This window comes from Neodiprion pinetum, chromosome 5, assembly GCF_021155775.2.
Source record: "Neodiprion pinetum isolate iyNeoPine1 chromosome 5, iyNeoPine1.2, whole genome shotgun sequence".
NCBI lineage: Eukaryota > Metazoa > Arthropoda > Insecta > Hymenoptera > Diprionidae > Neodiprion > Neodiprion pinetum.
In genome coordinates this window covers 3236370-3250897 of record NC_060236.1, presented here as the reverse complement: position 1 = coordinate 3250897, position 14528 = coordinate 3236370, and the positions used below count along the sequence as shown (strand labels likewise).

The window sequence follows — 14528 nt, the reverse complement described above, 5'->3', positions numbered from 1 at the left end:
ACAGGCAAATGTGAAAATCACTTCAACAGATGAACGTCGCATTCGAACAGCTGATGAAGAGCATGACAAATAACGAATCCCTGGTTGTGAGATGCTTTGATATCTTTACACTAATTTTAAATTTATGCAGACATTGTGCAAGCCCTGCGTTATTAAGTGCATTTTTAATGATGAAAAACGATAAGTCCTGATCAAAAATGTTTCCTAGATCCTGTAGAGCACCTTAAAAATGCGTATTGAGTTAGTTAATAGCGAATTAATATACTAGTCTCAAAAGCAGATGTATTTACAGATTAAGAATTGACGAGACAATACTCTTTACTCGACCTGACTGATTGAACTTCACCATAAGAAGTAGACATTTAAATTCACCGGTAAAAATTACGGATTTTCTGTTTAAGCATGAGCGTAGGTATACTTGCAGGTAATTATTTTTTTCAAGAAACATCGAATTCAATCGTGTATTTGTAGTTCATTATTCGTAAGGAAACGTTGAATCTAATCTCCAACTTCCACATTTTGCTGATATAAATATAGTTGCGGTTTGAGAGTATCGGCGCCTCGTCATTTACCGTGCAAGTAGACTCGAGCGAAAACGCGCGTTGCGAGGCGAACGGAAAATACCCCCGGTGTACACCAACAGTTTACATGGCTACAAGTTACATAAGTAGGTAGATTGCATCAAAATTATCAATATCGTCTGTCCTTCCATTATAATTATACAATATATTACTCAACAAAAGATCATATCTTGTTACTTGTCACCAAATACATGCGAATGTAAACTCGTGGCACTGATAATTATAATGCGCTTTTATCAGTTCAGCAGCTCCAACTTGTAGACTGTTCGTTTTCCCAAGATGAGAACTAGCATAATCAATTCGGTGCAAGAACAGTTTGGAGGTACAATACCCTGGAATTGATTCTCGACAATTTCCAAACATTTATGTCCACGTTACTATAATATACCTGATTTCACTTGAAAAGCTAATCATGGCAAATTGTGCCCTGCACAACGGGCAAATTACATTTTCTTATTTTTGATAGCTAATTTTAGATACTGTCAATACTATGATGATTCCACAATTGACGTGGCCATCAAGCAATCAATTACACAGTTATCTAGAACCTGATTGATAACAAATATATAACGTTATTACCTAAATATAACTTCAATCGCCCCTCCACATGGTCAATAATTAACAGAATAAGGAGTTTAACACTCGAAATAGAACATTTCCAAGGTGAATTCTGTGTAATTTAATTGCAGTTCTGTAACATGTAAAGGGATCTTGAGAGTACCAAACAATTTAGGGAAACAGTAACAGTTGCTGGTTTGACACAAGGCGAAAGTATCACGTTACATTAATCTATAAAACCTTAGCAGAACGGAAAAAATAAAACACCGCACGTTCGATTCGGAATTTCCGTTGAAAATAACATGTTGCGGTCACATGTCCGGAGAGATCACGTTGGATACAACTGTTTATTAAATAATTCCGTACATGGTGTGAATTGTCCTTATTCACAGCTAGCATTTTCAACTAATTAAAGTTTCTCTAGGATCACAAGGTGAAATTGTAGCAGTCTAATTGAATACTTTACGTAATAGGTAAGCAGATTCAATCGTATGGATTGGCAAATGTTCATCTATCTGCAGACATTGATCCTGTCTGGTAAATAACAAAAAGTTAATTATCATTAATTATATAAATACTAACCGACAATATTATCACCTATAAATGAAATAATTTAATATAATCTTTAGCACAATGCAATAAATTCTCTGTAATTTGGGTTGTACGTCAAGCAACATATTAATAGCTCACTAACAATAGAAAATCATATTTTTATGCCTTCTATATGTCCTTATATTAATTAAGTGTATGAAAACTAGGAAGTTGGCGGAATAGGAATCTATCCGGAGCTAAATTAAAGTTTGCATAAACAGAAAAGGAGAGGTATAAATGCTCCTATTGCTACATAAATAGGAAGTAAAATTGATGTGTCATCTATCGAGTAGGGATCTGGCGTGCGCGGTCCACTAGTGTGCCGACTGCGAACAACGGCCTCTTCTTCTTCATCCTGCATGCCACGGTATTCCTCCGGTTCTTGAGGGATCGGCCCCAATTGAGGTACATCTGAGAAAATGAAGACAAACTTATAAGTACACAAACTACATCATCAAAGTGTATACTTCAATCAATACATCGTAAGTAATATTCATAAAGCCAGAATGTATTGGTACCTTCTAATTTGCCTTTGACTACAGCTATGGCATTAATCTTCGGATTGTCCCTGTAACCCTGTAAATTATTATTATTACCATTTGACTTCCATTGATATTTGCACGTGCAAGCAGTGCTGCAATTTATTTAGTACAACAACCTTAATAAATTCGACCCTTATCTTGCCACCAAGTATGTCTGATTCCTCGTCATTGTATATTAATTTTCCTTTTTGTACTTTGAATGGTATGTATTCGTCATGAGCTACTCCACGTCCAACTTTTTCGAATATGTCTAAATCCGTAACGATGGTATGATCTCCATTTAATACGACATCAAACACCTGCATGAAGAAAAAAAAAATACAGTGGTAAATTTTAGTAGGTCACCCTAGTGATTGAGGGAAGTTTGGGCCAGTCATTCTGACAATTGTGGTAATTTGGAAAGTCATCTGATACTTTTACGTCTTCCATATCTCTATCTAATCAACAGACGTCAACTTGATCCAAGTTTTGCTTTTTTTTTTTTTGATGTCTAATTTAATATTGATTAGTCCTATATATGATAGAAGGAAAAACCAACAGAAATATTTTTGGCACCAACCTTCATATTTGGGGAATTGAAGTAAACCTCGCAGAACCTTAGCACCATCACATAGTCTCCATCCTCTTTTATTGGTATGTCGTAACCAAACGTGCTATGGTGGTAACGTTCAGTCTGATAGAGTATTTGATCTACGCTATTGACACGTCCTATGATTAACTGTTTTCCATAGTCTGAGGCAGTACCAATTTTTCCCATTAGTGGATCTTTCATATATCGTACACCTATACTGTCGACATGCGCCTCCCCACCAGCATTGATTGCGTATATCACTTCCAGACATTCGATACCAGGTGGAATATTGCTGAATGCAATAAGTAACGTGGCAATATGTATATGCCACGCAAGCAAATGATCCTTCATACATGACAGCATCATTTTTATAAAATTCAATCAGGTGCCGTCAAATGTCAACATTAATTTAAAAACGATCGATTAGAATTTCCTTTGGTATTAATCTCATCGTTCACCAACTTCAAAGGGGGAATTATTAAATGATAGGTTAGAAACACAATCGCATATTTATTTAACACGGCTTGGCATGTAATTAAGCACGTAATTTTGAAAAATATACTGATGATGCCGGATAATCATTTACTTTCACTTTTCATACATTTAATTGTTAAAAACTATACCCAGAATTGGCAACTTAACTTTGAGTCCTCTGCTTTGAATTCAACCGAGTCTATGAGCATGTGTTGACCACGAGAGGAAACCACTCTGAACATTTCTCCTGAACGAGTTTACGTGTCAAATACGTCTATCGGCCACGTATTCATTCGAACAATTTCATATCCCATATGAGATGGCAGCGTTAGCACCGTTTTTGTATCCTCAACACGGACCAATACACATGATTATGTTTTCATTAGAATATTAGAAAATTATAAAATTTGATGGAAATCCCTCACTGCATTTCTTGTTCAGTGACAATAAAATACCCTTCGTAAAATTGCAGTATAAATTATAATAAACATCAATTGGTTTTTCCAACGAAAGGAGCCTCAGACAGCCCGCCACCCCGGCGCTCCCTTTTTTCATGCCTTTGATTCAGTGACGCTGAGTAGAGCCCTCCAGTTTAGCCACCTTGAAGATAGCGCGTGTTTCAAGTAAGAAATAGGAACGTAATTTTCAAGTATTGAAGTAAAAATCATTGTACTATTGGATCATTTTAAAATACAATTGATGGTGTATAGAATATTTTAATTGTCATTATCGTAACCGTATACTGTAACCAATATTGAATTTTCTTTGCTATTTTCTGATCTATCGTATCACGTCACCCACATGGCGCGAAAACTTGCATATTTGAAAATTCGTATGAAATCAGTAGTTCTAATTTCAATTATTAAATCATTTACTGACTTGTGTATGCATGTACATCAATTTTTGTCCATAAATGTATACGAATATTTTGTCATGCATTGGTGACTGTAGTACACCATAAGTGTAGTCTTCAATTGTTTGTTCTACACAAAATTATTGTATATTTGCGTACGATATTGTTGCGTGATCGTACACACATGTGTACATACATGTATACAAATATACATTCATGCATATAGAAAGATAAGCAGTGGCATCACCACCCTTTTTACTTCATGGTCTCAATTCATAGTGTCTCGAAATAAAATTCATCTATTTTAAACACGTGTGAAGGAAAGTTGCGCTACTACTTTTAAACAAGTATACGATACAAAAATACGATATAATTTGATATAGAATCATATAAATGACTCGTGAATTACCTAAAAAATTCCTGAACTTTTTCAAGTTTGCCGAGCTAGAAAAATGCATACCTCTACGAATGCCAACACACAGGTGGGGATGGGGGGGATCTAATTTATTCGTCGCTGAACACAACGAACTGAGCGAGCAGCTAGCGGTTGTTCGTGTGGAGCAACGAATAAAGAGTCCTGGAATAAAAATTCCAAACCGCGCGGCCATCTTGTATCAGATAGTAAATGTCGTACGAAGCGCGAGGTTCATGTATCGCATAGCCATTAGCGATCTTGCTACTTGTGACGTCAAGCGAGTCCATGATGCGTAATGCTTCGGATTGCTTCCTTTTCCGTAACATCGCAATTTTGCTTTGCACATACACGTAAAGCGTGTGCCATTTTTGGCGAAATCATATGACTAGAAACAGTAGAGAAAGGGTATTCTTCAGAGGCCTGTATATATGATACACAGTTCATGTGATTATCCACAATTATCCTTGTACACATTGGTATATGCGTCAGACACTCAGGTGGTCGAACAGAAGGCGAAGATTCAAGAAGCCTCGATCGACCATCAACGTCAGGTTCAGCGATGGTTCAGCGTCCTTATTTGGCACTGGAAAGATATTTCGTGCAAGCAAATATTCAAATAAACAACTTAAGTTTGATACATGGACTCGGGAGAAAAGTAACGGTATGCTTTAGGGTAAGGTTAGGATTTGGGTAAATTGCATAAACTGGCAAGTGGCATTAAATTCAAGGTCCATCCGGGGATTACATCTAATCTTATGATGCCAATGACGCCATTAATCACGTATTGCGGTTTTACGGAAGTGTGCTAAATAATGAATAAACTCTAGATTCTTCTCCATGATTCGCAGCTTTATTTTCCGGTCAAAATTAAGTCCATGTCATCAGAAAACAAACACGAATTGACAAACTAGTGATATATGTCTGTGCTTTAAATATATCAAACTTATTATTACGGATATTTAATTTCATCTTCGTATCAATTTAATTCAAGTGATGTTAATAAGCTTATTCACGTATTACCAGTTTTCTCTCCAATAGAATCCCATGGTAAACCTAATCTAGGCTCTCATTGGTTCACAACACTGACGCAGTGGGAGAAGTTTCCAGAAGCGTCCTTCCGCCGTATAATATAACGGGCGAGGTTCCTGACTCGTCACTCACGTTGCGAATCGTTGTACGGAAAACTTCTTCGAGCTCTAACCACATAACTACACAAACGAAACAAAGGTAGGATATATAAAAAAGGTCTTGAAATATCGTCGTTGTAATCGTAAAATATCACGTCAATCCCTTGTCGCATCGATATCCCAGGCAACCTGCCTAGTCTTGTCTGTTCATTTTTCGCAAAATGGAAGCTAACGATTTTCGATAATTTTTTTAGAATCATAAAATGGCTAACGCACCTGCAGTTGGTATCGATCTTGGCACCACCTACTCCTGTGTAGGAGTTTTCCAACATGGAAAGGTGGAAATCATCGCCAATGACCAAGGAAATCGAACTACACCCAGCTATGTTGCCTTTACGGACACCGAGCGTCTCATCGGAGATGCCGCGAAAAACCAAGTCGCCATGAATCCCAACAACACAATTTTTGGTAAGTACTGGACTTTGTTACTTCAAATCACCTTGCATGCCACAACATTTCATTGTATGAGGGTATGAGTACATTGAAAAATTGAGGAAATACCTGAAACTTTCTATTTGGTTCTGCTACGCTTTTTTCGTCTTTTATTTTAATTTTATTCTATAATAGCAATTACGGACCCTATAATGATTAAATTTTACTCACGATTGAACTGTAATTTTGTTCAACTCTTCAACGTTCGTCAGGTAATGTTTCTGAGTATAAAATTTTCAAATATGACATTTTCCCATAGATGCCAAAAGACTGATCGGTCGCCGCTTTGAGGACCTCACAGTTCAGGCAGACATGAAACACTGGCCATTTACCGTTGTTAGTGATGGTGGAAAACCCAAAATCGAAGTTCAATACAAAGGAGAGACGAAGACTTTCTTCCCAGAAGAAGTGAGCTCAATGGTCCTGGTTAAGATGAAGGAAACTGCCGAGGCATACCTTGGTAAAACCGTCACCAATGCCGTGATCACTGTTCCCGCCTATTTCAACGACTCGCAGCGTCAGGCAACCAAAGACTCTGGTACCATCTCAGGTCTGAACGTACTGCGAATTATCAATGAGCCCACAGCAGCTGCCATTGCTTATGGACTTGACAAGAAAGCTGTTGGAGAACGTAATGTTCTCATTTTCGACCTTGGCGGCGGTACTTTTGATGTATCCATCCTTACCATCGAGGATGGAATCTTCGAGGTCAAGTCGACTGCTGGTGACACTCACCTTGGTGGAGAAGATTTTGACAATCGCATGGTGAACCACTTTGTCCAAGAGTTCAAGCGAAAATACAAGAAAGATCTGACCCAGAACAAACGTGCTCTACGTCGACTTCGCACAGCGTGTGAAAGAGCGAAGCGCACGCTATCCTCATCCACCCAAGCCAGCATTGAGATTGATTCTCTCTTTGAGGGAATTGACTTCTACACTTCCATCACAAGAGCTCGATTTGAAGAATTGTGTGCAGACCTCTTCCGTGGTACTCTTGAACCTGTGGAGAAGTCCCTTCGTGATGCTAAAATGGACAAGTCTCAGATTCACGACATTGTTCTGGTTGGTGGCTCCACTCGTATCCCTAAGATTCAGAAGCTCTTGCAGGACTTCTTCAATGGCAAGGAACTGAATAAATCTATCAACCCAGATGAAGCTGTAGCTTACGGAGCGGCTGTCCAAGCTGCCATTCTCCATGGAGATAAGTCAGAGGAAGTGCAGGACCTTCTTCTCTTAGATGTTACTCCCCTTTCTCTTGGTATCGAAACTGCCGGCGGTGTCATGACTGCACTTATCAAGCGTAACACAACCATTCCAACTAAGCAGACACAAACGTTCACTACCTATGCCGATAATCAGCCTGGTGTACTCATCCAAGTCTACGAAGGTGAGCGAGCAATGACCAAGGACAATAATCTACTTGGAAAGTTTGAGCTCAGCGGGATTCCACCGGCACCCCGAGGCGTTCCTCAAATTGAAGTAACTTTTGACATCGACGCTAATGGTATCCTGAATGTATCTGCTGTTGACAAATCGACTGGTAAAGAAAATAAGATCACTATTACTAATGACAAAGGACGCTTGAGCAAAGAAGACATTGAAAGAATGGTCAACGAGGCAGAAAAGTATCGTAGTGAGGATGAGAAGCAGAAGGAAACTATCTCTGCTAAGAACGGCTTGGAGTCGTACTGCTTTAACATGAAGAGTACAGTAGAAGATGAAAAGCTCAAGGACAAGATCAGCGCGAGTGACAAACAGGTAGTCCTTGACAAATGCAACGATATCATTAAATGGCTTGACGCCAACCAACTAGCTGACAAAGAAGAGTATGAGCATAAGCAGAAGGAACTGGAAGGCATCTGTAACCCAATTGTTACCAAGCTTTACCAGGGAGCTGGAGGAGTTCCGGGAGGAATGCCAGGTGGTTTCCCAGGAGCTGGTGGCGCTGCCCCTGGAGGTGCAGGAGCTGCACCAGGCGCCGGTGGCGCATCGGGACCTACGATCGAAGAGGTCGATTAAACCTCGTCACCTGGTAGCCATCTCTACTGAAAACAGTTTTCATTTTGACACTGCCTTGAATCAGTCAGTCTCATGAATACCCAATCATAAGTAACTAAATAAATAAATAAATGAACATGCAAACACAATCATGCTTTGTTGAATCAACATCCTTGCATCACAACAAATCAAACAATCCTTTTCTTTTTCTTCTCAATTATGTAATTATTTATAGCAATTTGAAGAAAAAAAAAATACGTACGTTATTCAAGGCCACATTCACACTAATCGTTTATCACAAAAAGTGTCGGAAACAAAAATTTAAGCAATTAGATTGGCGATACAGTTAAAGTCGACAGAAATAAGTTCGATCAATTCAACATTCATTACATGATGTGACCTCTGTCAAATTTTCCATTACTTTTGCTTCATCGGCCAAAATTTATAACTTGAAATTTTCTTCTAAACTGACTAAAAAAAAAGTATAAGAAAATCCGTTTACCTATTTTTAGATTATGGTAGTACAGGTTTTGAAAAAAGATTCAACCTCCAATGAAAATGTATAGTTTCGAAGGAATCTTTCGAAAGAGATTCTGCCCACCGCTACCAAAAATTCTTTGCGCATACACTTTCATCACAGGAGGCTGAAATCTATTTTAAAAGCCTATACTACCATAATCCTACAATTTATGAAAAGATTTTCTAATACTACAATTTTCAACAAATAATAAAACTTCGCACGAGTGGCTCCTTGATTTCAATTGACTTACCTTTCTAATCTGAGGAATTGTTTTTTTATATTTTGCCACTTAGTAGCGATAACATATCCTTGAAGTTTAAAAGTGTCATGATGCCGAAATGATTCCAATAAAGCGATGGAATAAATTTCGTACCAATATCATTTGTTGATGATTACTCGTTCTCGTGGGTAATGAAAAGAGTATTTTCATGTATCCAAACCAAAATTAATCATATTTATGTGGACACAATGGTTACATCAAATATTCGTCCATTTTTACATGTTACTTAAATAAAAATTAGGTATATTGATGCCATGATTTTTGAAAATAATATACATGTATTTGAACCAAGATCGATAATCCGCCATAATGGCAAAACAATGCCAGGGAAAGACCGTCAAGAAGAATAGGCAATTAAATTGCACAGTTGCATCTATGATGCACGAGCCATGTTTGTAGCGAAGAGGACTGTTGCTTTTCCTTTCTTTTTCTTTTTCTTTTTCTTTCCAGAAGCACTGTCATGACTTTCGCTGCTTCCTGAAATAAATTGAAATACATCAGATTACTCTAAACAAGGAAGAACTAGAGCTTCAAAAAATACACTATATTGCAATCGATATTTTTATCTTCCAGATATATTTCAACGTGCGACGCACCTGTAGGCTGTAGCTCTGTGTGTTCTAAAGCTGTTGCCAAAGCATCGCTAAAGCTTTGACTGTAGGATGGAGCTGGAGCATACCCTTCAACCTCTTCACTGTCTGAAATTGATGTGAGTGCAGCACCTCTTTGCTGAGGCCAATTACAGGCAGACGATGCAGGCACATTGATTTTCGATGAACCTTGTGATCCAGTAGTACGTAACATCTCTGCAAAAGATGGTCCACTGTCACGGGAATCTGCAGTTGCCAAATCCATGTTCAAAGATTGCATTGTTGGACTGCTTGCTACGCTGGACACTACGGATTCCGGTGAAGATGGAATATTCAACCTGATAAATATGATATGAGCTATTTGATTATCGGAGCATCAACAATTATATACATTTTATTAGCTACATAAGCACTTGAATACATCATCAGTATTATTAAAGCTCGTTATTACTCTACAGATGGTGAATTTGATTGCCATCGAGGAAAATGACGGTGAGACTCAATATGCACATTCGGAGTCGGGTACTTTCCAATGCGCTTGTTTTCTTCTTCCATGATCCTTTTCTCCCTGTACTGTTCATCACGTTCACGACGCAGTCGTCGATTCTTACGTGTCACAAGTTGCGCTGTAATACCATGGAAGAATAATGTATCAGGTATGGGTGCTGAGTTTTAATAAATTGTCTGCCTGTTTCGATTTTCCGCGTTTATAACAAACATAATTATTGGGCACGTTATTTAATTCGATGACAAATTAATTTTGAGCCTTTACCATTGAAAACCGAAAGATTTGCTCTCGATATTATGGGAGGCTTTAGTTGAATCTCAGCAATCCCAAATTGGCAAGTTAGGGGCAGGTGGTAAAGGTAACGTAATCTGCGTCTCAGCTCTTCAGTCATACTACAAGTTTCTTTTTCCAACAACTTTCCTGTTACAGTGGAAGGGCTATTTTCCAAACTACCGTATTGCAGCTCCAGCATTTTAACATTCATCGCATGCAGGTAAATGTGCTGCCCATCATCCGCTGGAACGAAACATCCACAATAGTCGGTAAATTCAGTTGATCAAGTTCACGTACTCACCTTGGTAGAAGTAAAAAAACTTCGGCAAAGCAGTCAAAGTTTGACGTTTGGAGATGGAATCGTGAGCACATGGTACGAGAATTTCTCCGGACTCACAAGCCGAATCTTTACTCGATTCAGATTCTTTTTCTCCAACTTCTACCTCACTTTTTGATTGACTTTCCTTGACATCCTCTTTTATCTTATTCTCTGCAGCTTCGCGATCCAAACTACAGTATGTTGCCTGTCCAGGAAGAGTACAGATGAGTAAAAATCGAATTTTAGTTATTTACAATCGGAATTATAGTGAACTATTTCTCATAGTATTTTTATACTATTTCTTCACGTAGGTTGGTCGTGACAGACCTTCGCAAAAAGCTCCTGTTCTCTTGTAGCCAATTCCCTGAGAGCTTGTTCAATGTAGTAATTTTCTGAAGACTCAGCATCTTCTGCTAGTTCAAGCTGGAGCTGAACACGTTCACACTCTATGATGTCTATAATCTATGAGAATAAAAAGGCGATTACATGTTTTTAAGGAACGAGCAGAATAAATAAAAACTGTGGCACAATTATGAGAGATTAGATAATGTTACCTTATTGAAGTCGGCAAGCAACAACTTTGAGTAAATAATATTAGGGTCATCTTGGAGCAATGTGAAAAATGTGGTTGGGGAAGCCGCTTGAAAAGAATCTCCTACAGGAATTGCAAGCAATGATCCTCTTTCACGACGCATCAAACGCAAAGTTACAGTATCGTCAACATTCCATACTTTTTGTGTAATTTGTACAAAGCTGGAATTAAGGATGATTCAGTGAAGAATGTATTCTTTCTGATAAAATTGTTTCATTCGGTAAGAGATAAAATTCAATAATCCAACTACAAGATTATGCACCTTTTTAAGTCAGATTTGTCAATGTATTTTCCGCAAATGGGACACAAAGGCTTATCCGATATTGCTAAATAGTGGAGAATACATGCCAAACAGTATACATGACCACAGCGAGTCATCTTGCCAGCAACAGGCATACATAAACAAATTGGACAAGATAAGATCTCCGAGCTGTGGACTCTCTGTGAACACATAAAGAGGTACACAAGTTAACTGTCAGAACCAAATATTTTACAGGACCAGATACATTTCGGAAAACTACTAAACTACCATGATTACACTGGGTAATTCACGAAATAGTGTGACTCGCCCATTGCCAGTGTCTAAAAAGTTAACGGTTGTTTGTAATGTGAATAGATAGTACTGAAAAGTAAATAAAAACTTACAATTTGTTCAATCAAATTCCATTGAACCAGGGTATCAGGATCAGCGAGATAAGCTGTATAATCACCGTCACTTTTCACAACAAACTGGCAGCTGGAAAGAGCAATATAAAGGGGTGAAAATAATTGCAAGACCAAGGGAGTGGAGCTTAATGTGGTCTGATTTAAGGTAAAGCATTTTTACATACTAAAAAGAGAAATATGTTGACTATGAGGCTGTCCGTGAAAAAAAAAAAAAAAAAAAAAAAAAAAAAAAAAAAAAAAAAAATGGTGACAGCTCCGTTGTCGGCCTATGCTGTTGTATTTTCTCTCCAATATTCGACAAATATGTGAAAATATGTATGAATGAAAAAACAGGGTGGCTACATATTTTGAAAACCTGAAAATGTTATACAATATTTTTTCCCAAAAATTTGTGGCCACGTTGGAAAACAAAAATCTTTGTTATTTATGCGTACTTGGCTTGTAAAAACTGTTCCGTGTTGTATTTACGCCGTTGCACGGGTGGAAGCCAACGATTGCTATTTTGATTATACTTGTTGATGAATCTGCCCAGATTCCGTGTGTTTGACACGCCACGTATATCCCGTGGCTCGTAGTGAAAATTCAACAGATGATTCAAATTCTGCTTCCTACTTCCTTGGACCATGACCGAGCCATACTCGGCAACATCTTTTTCCTCTACCTGGCAAATCAAATTCATTATGACACTGCTACTAATTATCTCAAATGAACATAGAATGATAAACGTGAACTGATAATATTTCTCTGCGTGAGAAATTCATTGAGCACTGCACGAAATTAACAACCTAATAGATAAGCGTTATCTGAGTAACCTCAACAGTGTCGATGAATAATGTTGACTAATATTATTCTTGGATATGAAGGTCAGACGACAAAACACTTTTTTATTGTGTTTACGTTTCAGCCCTGATGGGGGCCCTCCTCAGAACAAATTTATTTAAACCATCTGTCACGAACAGAAATAATAAAATAATGTACAACTCAATTATAACAATAACATGAATAGTTTAGATAATAAGCCAGGATGTTTATGCACTATAAGTGAGAGGAATTACCTGGTGTGGTTTGACACTTTCAATTCCAGACGAAAGGGACCACTATTAAGTGGTGAATGCGTGTTGGTTAATAGAATAAGACAAAAAAAACTAAAACCAAAACACACTGCGATCGCGATACGTAGCTCCCAAGCCTTCATACTTATTGTTAATTTAATAAAATAAAACACACGACGGCCGTTGTAAGTTTGAATCAAGAGGTTTGAGTTTGAGTTTGAATCTTGTTGTTGTTGTCTGACCTTCATATCCAAGAATAATATTAGTCAACAAGTCACTAAGGTCAAGAAAAAATCGTCTTTGTCAATGAATAATAGTGCTTCAGGGCAGATAAAGCTTTCATATTATTTTGCCACTTTTTGAGGATTTTTAGAAGGATCAACATCCTATGTGACGAACCTTGGTATCCTCCTTTGGACTGCCATGATACTGTCCTTTAGGTTTTGGTCTCTTATCATGATTTTTTCCTTTTGGTACATAGGATTTTCGAGATTGTTCATTTTTTGGCAAATTTGTGGTTCCTATTGGTTCGCGCTTCCGTGAGCTTCTCGGAAATAGTTTGGTGTTTACGATATCTGGAAAAAAAGTTGTAAGTCACGGAATGTAAATAAACTTGCGAATATCATGCAGACATACGTACAATTCTTCAAATTGTTGGTAAAGTGCTGAGTTTTAATCTATCGATTCAAAAATCACGTACACTTATATTCCGATGACTTAACATTAAAGACTCGTGTTGTCACGTGACGTGTGCAATTATTCGCGGAAAGTAAGCAGGTGTGCATATATGTACGTAACATGTAAGTCGGAGCTAACGATAACACGCACCTTGGTTCTTTTTAGCATCACCAGTCGTCCCCTTGGAGGACGACTGCGGTAATCGTGATTTCTTTTCCATCGTTGAATCGACCGTAGTTACGACCAAGTGTATTGTAGTTGGCAGAGATATGGTCTCCTCCTTGTGGAGAAACGTAGCTTTGGTGCAGGCCCTTCATCTTTTCAATAAGCCATCTTCGACAGTTCCAAAGTATAAAACCTCCAGAAAGGCGATACCAGATTTTTGTATGCGAAACTAAGGTGTTAAAGATTCCACACAAGAGTACACTTTTGAGGGAGAGATGTGCCTCCCTGTCGCCGTAAACGACGATTTATGTCGCGATCCACCCCGATCACAACCTCGTCGCTATGATGGCGACAAAATGTCCAAGCTTTGGACAGTGTCGGAAACGGGAAGTCAGATGTCCGTCGAAGATTAGAAATATTTTCTTTTTATCGCTAGAAGGAGGCGAGGAGAGGAAAAACCAGATTCATGAATAAATTCTCAGGAACCATTTTATTCATACGTTTATATTTTTAACAACGTCTAAGCCTTGTGCATTGCAACGTTAACTTTTTAATCGTTGCTGTTTTGATGCCAGTCTCGCGTCGGAATCTATAGCTGGATTTTCACGGGCGTCAAATTAACAGGACGGTAAATTGTCGCGGTATGAAGAAACTCATGAAAATAGGTACCGAGGATACGGCAA

General features: G+C 38.2%; 3 protein-coding genes across 4 annotated transcripts; 1 reads left to right on the top strand and 2 right to left on the bottom strand.

Annotated features, from left to right (window-relative positions):
* Nucleotides 1-1472: 1472 nt before the first annotated feature.
* Nucleotides 1473-3853, bottom strand: LOC124220035 (malectin-A). Its single transcript, XM_046628408.2, has 4 exons — nucleotides 2832-3853; nucleotides 2389-2571; nucleotides 2249-2306; nucleotides 1473-2141 (listed from the first exon to the last, which is right to left on the bottom strand). The coding sequence occupies exons 1-4, from the start codon at nucleotides 3207-3209 to the stop codon at nucleotides 1933-1935; spliced, it is 828 nt and encodes a 275-aa protein (XP_046484364.1). The 5' UTR covers nucleotides 3210-3853; the 3' UTR covers nucleotides 1473-1932.
* Nucleotides 3854-5664: 1811 nt separating this feature from the next.
* On the top strand, nucleotides 5665-8351 carry Hsc70-4 (heat shock protein cognate 4). The gene is made up of 3 exons (XM_046628393.2): nucleotides 5665-5812; nucleotides 5967-6180; nucleotides 6464-8351. The coding sequence occupies exons 2-3, from the start codon at nucleotides 5976-5978 to the stop codon at nucleotides 8221-8223; spliced, it is 1965 nt and encodes a 654-aa protein (XP_046484349.1). The 5' UTR covers nucleotides 5665-5812; nucleotides 5967-5975; the 3' UTR covers nucleotides 8224-8351.
* An 804-nt stretch (nucleotides 8352-9155) lies between these two features.
* Nucleotides 9156-14211, bottom strand: LOC124220025 (E3 ubiquitin-protein ligase RNF10). Of its 2 annotated transcripts, XM_046628375.2 has the most exons (12): nucleotides 13831-14211; nucleotides 13402-13577; nucleotides 12385-12611; nucleotides 11930-12020; nucleotides 11547-11725; nucleotides 11247-11445; nucleotides 11020-11154; nucleotides 10675-10897; nucleotides 10365-10616; nucleotides 10044-10218; nucleotides 9599-9930; nucleotides 9156-9479 (listed from the first exon to the last, which is right to left on the bottom strand). In XM_046628375.2, exons 1-12 carry the CDS (start codon nucleotides 13898-13900, stop codon nucleotides 9376-9378), a joined length of 2163 nt encoding a protein of 720 aa, XP_046484331.1. In that variant the 5' UTR covers nucleotides 13901-14211; the 3' UTR covers nucleotides 9156-9375. The 2 variants fall into 2 exon arrangements, with proteins under 2 accessions (XP_046484331.1, XP_068992655.1); XM_069136554.1 differs by lacking the exon at nucleotides 12385-12611.
* Between the last annotated feature and the right edge of the window lie 317 nt (nucleotides 14212-14528).

Coding starts and splice junctions, on each gene's coding strand:
- LOC124220035 (XM_046628408.2), bottom strand. CDS start 3,209: ATGATGCTGTCATGTATGAAGGATCATTTGCTTGCGTGGCATATACAT. Junction 2,572..2,831: donor TCAATTCCCCAAATATGAAG/GTTGGTGCCAAA, acceptor TTCTTCATGCAG/GTGTTTGATGTCGTATTAAA. Junction 2,142..2,248: donor AGTCAAAGGCAAATTAGAAG/GTACCAATACAT, acceptor TCATTTTCTCAG/ATGTACCTCAATTGGGGCCG.
- Hsc70-4 (XM_046628393.2), top strand. CDS start 5,976: ATGGCTAACGCACCTGCAGTTGGTATCGATCTTGGCACCACCTACTCC. Junction 6,181..6,463: donor TCCCAACAACACAATTTTTG/GTAAGTACTGGA, acceptor ATTTTCCCATAG/ATGCCAAAAGACTGATCGGT.
- LOC124220025 (XM_046628375.2), bottom strand. CDS start 13,900: ATGGAAAAGAAATCACGATTACCGCAGTCGTCCTCCAAGGGGACGACT. Junction 12,612..13,401: donor GTCCAAAGGAGGATACCAAG/GTTCGTCACATA, acceptor TTGATTTGCCAG/GTAGAGGAAAAAGATGTTGC. Junction 10,219..10,364: donor AAATCTTTCGGTTTTCAATG/GTAAAGGCTCAA, acceptor ATGGTATTACAG/CGCAACTTGTGACACGTAAG.